Genomic DNA, 11,574 nt, shown 5'->3' with positions numbered 1-11,574 from the left:
TGGAAGGGATGAAAAAAAAAAGAAAGAAAAAAGAACAGACAAAATTGGAACTGGAACCTTATAAAACTGAAGCTGATAGATGATCTTTGTGGAGTTCTCTCTCCTGATTGGATAAAACTGGCATCCCAACCTGAAAATGTATTTTGTGTTTACTAAAGACCTGGATAGACCCCCGTTACTGAACAAACACTCTATAAAAATAAATGATTGCTATCAGAATAAAGATATATATAGACCCGTTTCTTGTTTACAAACATTGAGACTAAATGCACAGGTGAATGTATTATGTAATCAATTCCCACCAATCCCCAAACCTGTTGTTTTGGGGAGCGCTGGTTTCATTGGCTAATTTTGGTACCGACCTGCGCGCGCATCTAGTTCTTATCAGTGTAGCGTGGACCAGAAACGCGTCCATAGTTACATAAAAACATATCACTTTCACACCCTATAAAAACATTCAGGATTTCATAGTGTAGCTAACATAGTTAGCAAAAAAAAAAGGTGACCAAGTTAAAGCACAAAGGGATAAAAACTTTCATGGTCACCATCTCATACACAATGTACCTTAGTAAAGTGTCAACCAGGGCTAACAAACCTAGTCGTTCTCCCAAAGCAAGAGTATACTGCTTATCACTGACTCTCGGTATGTCATATTCTAAATTCATTAGCCCAAGTCAAACGACTTTTAATTACTTAAAAATAACCTATAATACTTGTTCTATCAACATAGAAGCCAATATATAGATATAGTTTTCCTTTCTCATTTCAGCTAAAATGTACAAAATGTCATCTGATACATTTTATGACAGAGACACGAATCTAACGGTGAGAGGAATGTCAACTGGCACTGTTTAGACACAAAAGTCTTGATGCATTGGCATAATTGTCATTAAAATATATTAAGGTTTACTTCAAATATGTTTTTTTTTCTGTCGTTCCATTCATTTCAACACACACACGCACAGCTCTATCAAAAAAGGTTTAACTGATTACTTTAAAAGGTCATATTCACATACAACTTCATCCAAACAAAATAAATGTATATAACATAGACGGGTCAGGGGTGACACATGACATTGGGTTACAGAGATGCTTAACCACTTAAAAGAGTAGTTCACCCCCAAAATGACATTTTTTCTATCGATTACTCACACCATGGAGACTTGAGTTCAATCATATTTTTTGGTTTTTGTAGCATTCCTACCCCATTGATTCCGGATGGGGACCCAAATGCATTTGGGTCGTCATCCGGAATCAAAGGGGGCACATTTATTGTAATCAAATTATCATATCAGGAATGTGACAAAAAATCCAAAAATATTATTGAACTCAAGATTCCGTGGCGTGAGTAATCAACAGAAAGATTTTCATTTTGGGGGTGAACTACTCCTTTAAAGCCCTCTATACTTAGCAAACAAATACTTAGTTGTCCCCCCCCCACCCCCCACACACACACCCCAAATCTCTTTGGCCAAAAGAGCTGAACTACAAGCTTGAGTGAGGTTGTAGATCAGCCATTTATGGCGACCGTTCCCTCTGAATAGGGATGCTAGGATCCAAGTGTTTGATACAAGCCACTCTGTAATACATGCCACACCGTAATGAGACGTACAAAAATAAACATCTTACATTGCATAGAGATGAAGTATGGAGAATCATGTAGTATTTATACACATATTACATATCGTCGTTGTCGGGTGAAAACCTTGTATGTCCAAAACCGTTCGTTTTGCATTTGTCATTTTAAAATGATTCAAACTAGTGAAAACAGCCGATCTACAAGCACACAACGCCTCACGGTGCGAGGCGTTGAGTGCTTGTAGATCGGCTGTTTTCACTACTTTTACGCGACGGCCTTGTATGATGAAGCAGGACTACGAGGTTTACACCCGACAACGACGATATGCAGCTTCTAAGCCCTATTTTACACAACAGCTGCACCCCGGCACCCCAAGAGAAACTGTTTGGAAGATTCTACAGCAGAAGTGCAGGATAGATAAAAGGCGGAGATGTTAAATAGCTTTGAGTAAAGTACTTTTTTTTGTTTGTTTGGTTAAATAAAACACGCAGTGTTTCAAGCAACCTTTCCAGTTTTTCGTACCCATGTCCACTGTGTGGACTGGAAAACAGACCAAGGTGTATACATAGCAATGTTGTGGTCTGCAGAAACACAGCTTTTCAAAGTGGGGGGACCGTCAGAGCCCACCAGGGGGGGCCAGTTCAAAAGGAGAGGGGCGGAAATTATTATAAAAAATAATTACGTGTGTATACTATACACACACTGTATATCAATTAAAATTCAATTAATACAATTATTGTGTCCGTTTAACCTCATTCAAACTGGCGTCCCTATTTTGGGAATGTCATTATTATCGAAATATTAATAAAAATAGGCCAGAGACTATGGCTAAATGTGGGTCCTTGGCATGGAGAGGTTTGGGAACCTCTGTGCTGAAACATAAAAGACTGTGGTTCTGGAACAATAGTGGAAGAAGAACACACTTATACCCATTTAGACCCGGAAAGCATCTGTGTCACTTTAGATTTTATACTTTAGTTATTCAGAAATAGCAGATATACAAGATCATAGCGCAGTGCAGCGCTATGTGCTTGTAGATCTGCTATTTTTGAAAAATCATGACAATCTGTGCAAATCTTTGAATATATATATATGTCTTTAAATCAAACATTTTAAATCTTGGGGTCTCTGGAACAAAATATTTTTAGATTGGGGTCCACGGTCAAATAGGCCTATATATAATTCCAGGAGTCCTTTATATGAAAAAGGTTAGAGCACCACTGATATAGAAACATTAGGATTTAGGAAGAAATGTGTAGAATCGGATCCTCAGGTCTTTATAATTGATTATAGATTAGAGACGTTTGTTTTTGTTCATAGCTGGCTTCCTTACAGTCCATGCAAAGGAGGGAGAAGAAGAAAAGAAAGTCTGTCCAAACACAAAGTTCATACTTTGGAAAGATCTCCTCGAGTGTCCTGGTCCTGATCACTGCACTGTGTTGATTACAAACAAGATCCATAGTCATGCACAATCTTCCATCTTTGAATATTAAACAACGCATCCTGTTGCTCCTGGTCCTTTGCCTTGTCGAGGCGACGGCCTAAGATAGGCCTGGTTGCGGGGTCTGTTTATATTTCCTGTGGTCCTGGTAAAAAAGGACACTCCAGGCCATGGTCTCTCTCTCTCCGTGGCTGCCTGGCCTATTTGTTCTTCTGAGATCCGATCATCACCTTGGAGACGAAGTTGACGATGGCGCTGGCGGGCTGCTCGGGGTCGTGCTCAGCGAACAGGTGGCACACGTTGTCCATCACACTGCCTCCCGTCTTCCTCGCCACGAAGCCGAAGATCCTGAACGTGTGCAGGGGATGTGTGAGTAATGGCAGCATTGATGTGACGGTTAAGTCAGTGTTTCTCAAACTTTTACATTTCAAGGTCTCCCCTTAACTCAAATGGACCCTAACTGGTCCATTTGTACACTGTCAGAGTTACAGACTTGCATTTGTCCATTTAGAAACACTGGGTTAAGTGATGGTGGTGGCAGATTTATACATTGTCGTATGCCGGTGTCCCGCACCGGAAATAACCGATCAGAACAGCGCTGTACAGCGGAGTATAAATGGGGCCTACCGTATACATGGCATGCTGCAAATGTTTACGTTAATTGCTTTATGTATCAAAGATATAAATAACAACATCTGACAGCTCATCTGCACTGCCAGCGACGCGACGTGAGCGATGAAATCTCATTAAAAAACATTTGTTTCAATGAGGATGTCCTGACCTACCGCGAGCGACAATGCATCGTCCACCCCTCCGGTTTTCGCTCGCGGAGCCTCTATTTGAGCGAGGTTTCGCGGCGACGTCCATAGAGGTAAATGGCCATGTCCCGCCCCCCAAAAACTTTATATTATTATTTAATTATTTGATTGGTTCAGGCTACGTCGCAACGCAATGGCCGACGCTCCATATGCGGACAGGGACGTTGCGTCGCTCGCTCGTGTGCAGTGCGGATGAGGTGTAATGTGCAAGGTGCAAGTATAAAAATACGTACTTTGCCGAAGGGCAGCCTTCTTTTTTCCACCTGACAGAAAAAATATTTAAGAATAAAAGAATCTTGTTAGGCTATTAGGCCTTGTAAGTTACTATCAGGCAGTAGAGTAAGGAGATGCTTGATTTGAGACCATACAGAATCATCATGCATCAGTAGCCAGTATTGTTTGTCTTAAGACACAATATATATATATATATATATATATATATATATATATATATATATATATATATATATAAAGAAAAACACAAAGAAAATAATCCCTAAATCAAATCGCCCACTTCTTAGGGACAACCTGTAGAGAGTTAATCATAATGATCCCAAAGGAAAAAAACCTTAAATAACCTCCCAGAGTATTCTGTAACCTACCTTCTATCTTGAGGGTCCAATGCACAGTATATGACTGTGTTGACAGCATAATGCCTCCTGAAGAAGAGTCTAAGGGAAAGGAAAGAGAAATGTTATGTAGATGACTGCAGGGAGGTGCAGAGAATGCAAGAGGCGAGAGGCAAGGCGAGAAGCAGGGGCTGAAATGTCTAAAAGGGCATTTTGGTGAAAATAGCAGACCTCCAAGCTCACAACGCATCGCACTGCAACGCGTTGTGAGCTTGGAGGTCGGCTATTTTTGGTACGTGATACCACACTGAACTAAGCATAATCAACAATTCTTTCAACACAAGATGCTGTGTGCACGTGCCTGGATGTCTGTATGATGAGCAGAATTGCATTTAGAACTCCCTAGACACTCGGTAGATGGAGATGTACAGTAGCAACATGAGACATGAGTTTGTAGTGACACTTTCTCTCTCTTTTTTTTTCTTTTTTACATACATTTTAGTTGCTTATCGTAGTGAGGTTTTCCTGGATACTTATGGGTGTGTGTGTGTGGGTGTGTGTCTGTCTGTCTGTGTGTGTGTGTGTGTGTGCCTGTCTGTCTGTGTGTGTGTGTGTGTGTGCGCGTGCGTGCGTGCGTGCGTGCGTGCGTGCGTGCGTGAGTATGTGCGTGCGTGCGTGTGCGCGTGTGTGTGCGTGTGCGTGCATGCTCCTTACTTCCTCTGGTTGTCAGTGAGGGTGATGCCTTGGGAGGAGACTTTGAAGTGGACCACGGTGGAGATGGGTGTGGGGTCTGAGCTGAGGGTGACGGTGGTGGCCTTCTGCACCGCCTGGGTGCCTGTGAGAGACTCCATCTCCACTGATCCCAGGTACCACACGTTACAGGCTGGAAGAGCAGAGCCAAGAGCACAGGACAGCCATTAGAATCAGTGATACAGGGACATTACTCTATTGAGGCAGACTGGGATCATAGACATAGAAAGGTAGACGCCTCCTTCTCCGGCTCTGGGGCGTTGATAAAAAAGGATTGGCAATTTTTAAGGCGAGCTTCCGGAAAAAGCATACTTCCGTGTGCGTCACAGAAGGGGACGTTCGGTAGGCCAATCAGAGGCAGGACTCCCTCTATCCCAGAGGCACCTGCTTTGGCAATGTAAATGTTTGTCATGCCAATAAAAGCTCCTTTGAATTCAATTGAAAGTCCCGGAAAAGACACGCTGTGATTGGCCAGTAGTCACTTTGAGTGGCAGCATGCCTTCCGCACTTCTGCCAATCCTTTTTTACAGGTCGTGCCAATGAACTGCAGTGGTGGATGAGGTATCTAGCTTTTTATATCTATGACTGGCTTTTCAGCAGTGGTGGAAAAAATATTCACATTTATTACTTAAGTAAAAGTATCAATTCTTCATTGTAGAAATACTCCGTTACGAGTCAAAGTACAAAAGTAGAAAGTACTCATTAATGCAGAATATCCTATTTGAAGTTTTTAAATGTATAAAAATCTTTATATAAATAGCAGATTTACAAGCCGATCTACAAGCTCACAACACGGTGCGACTCATTGTGAACGTTTGTAATAATATTCCACATCTACAAAGTAATTAGTAACTAAGGTTTTCAAATAAATGTAGTGGAGTAAAAATACACTATTTGGATCCGAGATGTAATGGAGTAGAAGTAAAAGTATTGGAAATTGGAAATACTCAAGTAAAGTACAAATACCAAAGAACTTGGGAATACCACTAATTTTCAACATCAGTGACATCATGAAGTGTACTCTCTGGCTTACCCAAATTTTTATTTCATGAAGAAATAAAAGAAAAATCAATTGTCGAAGAAGCAGTGAAAATAGCCGCAAAGCGCTGCGTTGTGAGCTTGTAGATCTGCTGTTTTCACTAGTTTTGGTGCCGGGGGCAAACGTCCCATTTCTCTTTTGGGTCATGGGTTAAAAGGTTTGGGAACCACTGGCTCACAGTGTGTATCACTGTGTCATGGTAGTCATTATGGCCACTGATGGTGAGTGATGTTAGTGGTGCGGTGATTACCTGCCCCCTGCTTGAGCAGCTCAGCGGCTGAGTTGGTGACCGACTGTGAGGTGTTCTCCACAACGTCTTCCAGGGGATCTGTGCCACGCGGAGGGCAAAAAAAAAACACACATGAGCAACACGTTTGGGTGAGTTGCATCACCGCAAGATTTTTTTAACCCATTTAGGCCTAGGATTATTGACTGCTTTAACTATTGAAAAATAGCAGATATACAAGCTCACAGCGCGGCACCGAGTGCCGCGCTGCGAGCTTGTAGATCTGCTATTTTTGAAAAAGTCGTGAAAATGTGTGCAAATCTTTGAATATATGCATTTTCAAAGCGAACGTTTGTAACTCAAATTTTGCTTCTGGGGGGGGGGGTCCCTGGAACTAAATATTTCGAGATGCGTGTCCGTGGCCAAATAAATATCATTTTGGGGGTCCTTCACATGAAAAGGTTTGAGAACCACTGAAAGAGTAGTCTCTCAAGAACAGACTAACTGAGCTCCAGTTAAGTGAAAAAGACCTTTTCTTTGACGATGGCTGGCCAGATTGCTGACGTAGAAAAATCTTAGAAGGATTCAAAAGACACTTATAGAATCGGGTCAAAATTCTAATTTTTCACGATTTCTCAAAAATAGCAGATCTATCTGCTATTTTTCAATAGTTAAAGCATCTGACCCCCCCCCCCCCCTTCCCGGTAATCTAATGGGTTTATTTTCAGGCCAACAATGATGGGGTAATTAAAACACATTTGAAACTAAACAGTCTCTCTCTCTCCCGGAAACTCATTACAGACTGGTTGTCTAAACCTGACCACAACCTCATGCTCAAATAATTCACTGAGGGACGTGATTAAGGCTATAACAAACAATTCATTGTGCAACAATGTGAATGGAATTCTGTGTTTGTGTGTGTGAAAGAGAGAGGGAGGAAGACAATGAGAGAGAGAGAGAGAGGGAGAGAGCTTGATGCGTCTCACCATGGTCTGGTATGATCAGTTTGCAGGGTAGAGCCAAGGGAGTGATGGAATGCTGACAGACCAATGCAGTTAAACTCCCTGCAAACAACACAACAGCAGCAAAGCAAAGCAGACATTGAGTTTAGCCATTGAGCAATGGAACGCTGCATGTACAGCAGGCTCATACAGCTTGTGAGCAGCACCAGCTATTAGCAGAATTACATCAGTGACCAGAAGAGGGCAGTGTGGTTCACCGTCTCAACGTTTACTAACATGCCAAGTTTAGCTGCACTTGAACAACCATTCCAGGCTGCCATATCCAGCCCAAGAAACCGTAGAAACGGGGGAAAAAATAAGATGTACTTCTAAAAATAAATGTATCATGCCTGTTACTAAGGTATGGCAACATGACTGGTGTCTTGCACGCGCGCCTTCGCGCGCGTACAAGACACCAGTCATGTTGCCATACCTTAGCTTTTTCTGAACTGACGGCCACTGCCAGTAGCGCCACAAGGTGGCAGTGTTTCAGTTCAAGTAAAGGACACAAGTACTCACCGAAATAGGGTTCATTAGGGCAGCCCTTTAATCGAACTCCTTTCTGTGTGCACTCAATCAGGAAGTGACGGACTAGCTCATTGGACAGATCTCCTCCTAATGTGGAAAGAGTTAAAGAGATTACAAGGTGAGACATCAGAGGTCATTTATAATTATGTTGTGTCACACGACAACAGAGGTGGTCTGGCTTCTGTCCATGCCCTGTCTGACACATCTCGTTTAGCCCTGACCTGAATACCAGGTCCAGACATGCGCCTCTGTGTGGCTACAGTTTCTCTTCTGGTGCTTAGAAGTGTTGCAGACAGCATATCGTCACTGTCGGGCAGATCTGCTATTTTTGAAAAATCTTGAAAATGTGTGCCAAGAAACCTATGTTTCCATGTCAGTGATGCTCAAACTTTTTCATGTGAAGGACCCCCCCCCCCCATCTCAAAATATTTAGTTCCAGGGACCCCCCAGAAGCAAACTTTGAGTTACAAATGTTCACTTAAAAAATACATATATTCAAGGATTTGCGCACATTTTCACGACTTTTCAAAAATAGCAGATCTACAAGCTCGCAGCGCGGCTGTGAGCTTGTATATCTGCTATTTTTCAATAGCCCTGACCTGAATACCAGGTCCAGACATGCGCCTCTGTGTAGCTACAATTTCTCTTTCTGGTGCTTAGAAGTGTTGCAGACAGCATATCGTCACTGTCGGGCAGAAACCTTATGTCTCCAGGTTTCACATTTGTATGTTTTTTTCAAATAAAGCCCTGCTTCATCATATACAAGGCTGCCGCACGAAACTAGTGAAAATAGCCGATCTACAAGCACACAATGCCTCGTGCCGCGAGGCGTTGTGTGCTTGTAGATCGGCTATTTTCACTATTTTAAATCATTTTCAAAATGATAAACACAAAACGAACGGTTTTGGACATACAAGGTTTCCACCCCGACAACGCCCGATATTGAATCACCACATTCGATCGCCGCAGAGATTAATGGGATTACGATGATTTAACAGAAGCGCCTCAGAGGGGTCCGGAGGAGAGAGCGCACGATGTGAGGAATGTCTCGACACAAAGACACGGAGAGAGGCCCTCTCTCTCCTGATGCCGGCTTGGGTTTCAGCCCTCTTAAGGATCCACAATGCCCTCAGCTCTGTGGGGCCGTGTCATGATGTCACCACAGGTGCCATCGGGCTGCAACGGGGACCAGGACAAACAAAAGGACAGGTGTGCGGGGACAAATGGACCGGTCACACGCTGGCAGCACCGGGGCTGGTACCGGGGATGAGTTTGGAGGAGGCACCAACCATTAGTTATCGCCGGATGGATTGTTCTCGGTGGAGAATACAGTAATTTCTGAATTTAAAAACAGCCTGTGAAGTTTTAAAACAATGAAATAGTTCATGGGGCCTTTTTTCTTTGTGGTGAAAATTATGTGTATGATATTTCATGATCAATAAATTGCTACTCGTTTCCACATTGATGATGTGTAGCCACATAATGCTGTCTGGGAGAATTTGGAGCGATTTCCTCATCGCGTCAGACCCGCCACGGTTTCTAAAAACAGCTGTCAGCGTTTCACAGTGCGTACGCACAAACAAACAAGACGAGGCATTTAAATAACATCTCGATCCCCTTGATACAACCATTGCACGCAGGGGCGTCACACCAAATTCTGGGCCCTGGGTACAAGGATACACTGCGGGCCCCCCATGAATGTTAACTATTGAAAAATAGCAGAGCTTGTAGATCTGCTATTTTTGAAAAATCTTGAAAATGTGTGCCAAGAAACCTATATGTTTCCATGTCAGTGATGCTCAAACTCTTTCATGTGAAGGACCCCCCCATCTCAAAATATTTAGTTCCAGGGACCCCCCAGAAGCAAACTTTGAGTTACAAATGTTCACTTAAAAAACACATATATTCAAAGATTTGCGCACATTTTCGCGACTTTTCAAAAATAGCAGATCTACAAGCTCGCAGCGCGGCACTCGGTGCCGCGCTGTGAGCTTGTATATCTGCTATTTTTCAATAGCTAAAGTTACTAGGGCCCCTCCACCTTGGGCCCTGGTAACTCAGTCCCACTTTCCTACCCCCTTGTGACGCCCCTGATTGCACGTCAGGTTATGTGGGGCAGGGACCTTCCCTGGAGAAGGCGCTGGGATCAGCGGAGGCGTATGAAGGCAGCACATCCATTGTTAGGTGGTGTAACCCTAGCTGTACATCTAAGACTACTTGGCAATGGGGGCCTGTTTTTTGCTTTATCACAGCAGTGCCCAGGAGAGAGACCCAGAGCAAGGAGCTCTCACACACACAAACACAGGGAGGGACTCTCAGGTTCCAGCCATGGAGGTGCGTTCAGAGGCCTGTAACCGTAGCTGGCTTTTATGTGTGGCCGTGTGATTCCCAGGATGGCCCTACAGTCAGTCCACCCTGCTGCCTGATCTCTACAGCTTGTATTTTGTCTCTTTATTGTATTATTTGACAATTTGGCCAATGTTTGACCATGTTTTTATATTAGTTTGTTGATTACTTTTGACACATTAATGGTCTTTTTATTTTCATTCTCCCTTTTGAAGAGTAAGATATTTTAAGTCCTTAGATTGTCACTTCACTGTCTTCTGGAGATGATGTGGGGGCCCTCCTGGCGGTCCCGACCCACAGGTTGAGAACCACTGCTCTAGAACAGGCTGACTGTATTGATTATAAAATGTGGTGCATCAAGCAGGTCATCAATGTAGACACAATCTGGATTACATTTTTAAATCAGTCAGATTGGGAGGTCATCTACCTCTGCTACACTGGTTCTCAATGTGGGGCCCGGGGAAGCTCAGCGGTCCTTGAGGGGGTTCCAGGGGGTCCCCACTTAAAAGATAGTTTGGAACCAAACGGCTGAGAGTGTACAAATGGAACCATATGGACTCTTAACAGGTCCATTTGGTTCCATTGTACATTTAACACTTTTACATTTAACACATTTAACACTGAGGGATTGAGGTCTCAAAGACAAAACATTGTGTGAAATGGGCGTCCGTCAGCTAATGCATTTAAAACTGTGTATCTTTGAAATTAAAAAAGGGTGAGAACCACTGGTCCACCATACCTTTCTTACTCTGCTGGAGGACTGAGGGAGGGGGTGTGGCCACCTTCATGGCCAGCCCATAGGCCCCTCTGAAGGAGTGACTGTCCCGCACAATGAAGCAGCCAGGCTCCTTGTCCTTCAGGACTGAAATGGCTGTGAAGAGAGATACAAAACAGTGTGTAATGAGTCCATGTTTGCCACAATATACTTAACCCATTTAGAACGGGTACACATTATTGTGTATCATTATTTTATGCTTTAACTATTGAAAAATAGCAGATATACAAGCTCACAGCGCGGCACGGAGTGCCGCGCTGCGAGCTTGTAGATCTGCTATTTTTGAAAAATCGTGAAAATTAGAATTTTGACCCGATTCTATAAGTGTCTTTTGAATCCTTCTAAGATTTCTTTTAAAACCTATGTTTCTATGTCAGCAATCTGGCTAGCCATCTTCAAAGAAAAGGTCCTTTTCACTTAAATGGAGCTCAGTTAGTCTGTTCTTGAGAGACTACCATGTCAGTGGTTCTCTAACTTTTTCATCTGAAGGACCCTCAAAATG

The 11,574-nt window shown here is 43.1% G+C and overlaps 1 protein-coding gene across 3 annotated transcripts in view; it reads right to left on the bottom strand.

Annotated features, from left to right (window-relative positions):
• Window positions 1–2,459: 2,459 nt before the first annotated feature.
• tns3 (tensin 3) overlaps window positions 2,460–11,574 on the bottom strand; it is a 57,095-nt gene continuing 47,980 nt past the window's right edge. For all 3 annotated transcript variants that reach the window (XM_080726661.1, XM_080726662.1, XM_080726663.1), the window contains exons 20-27: window positions 11,037–11,168; window positions 7,943–8,038; window positions 7,409–7,486; window positions 6,447–6,524; window positions 5,122–5,290; window positions 4,441–4,509; window positions 4,072–4,101; window positions 2,460–3,368 (exon numbers count right to left, since the gene is read on the bottom strand). In XM_080726661.1, coding sequence (XP_080582787.1) covers window positions 3,221–3,368; window positions 4,072–4,101; window positions 4,441–4,509; window positions 5,122–5,290; window positions 6,447–6,524; window positions 7,409–7,486; window positions 7,943–8,038; window positions 11,037–11,168 — 800 coding nt within the window. In that variant the 3' untranslated portion in view covers window positions 2,460–3,220. The remainder of the gene's footprint in view (window positions 3,369–4,071; window positions 4,102–4,440; window positions 4,510–5,121; window positions 5,291–6,446; window positions 6,525–7,408; window positions 7,487–7,942; window positions 8,039–11,036; window positions 11,169–11,574) is intronic.

This window comes from Nannobrachium achirus, assembly GCF_963921795.1.
Source record: "Nannobrachium achirus genome assembly, chromosome: 5".
Classification (NCBI taxonomy): Eukaryota; Metazoa; Chordata; class Actinopteri; order Myctophiformes; family Myctophidae; genus Nannobrachium; species Nannobrachium achirus.
The sequence above is the reverse complement of the archived record's forward strand: the minus strand, read 5'-3'. Positions and strand labels throughout refer to the sequence as shown.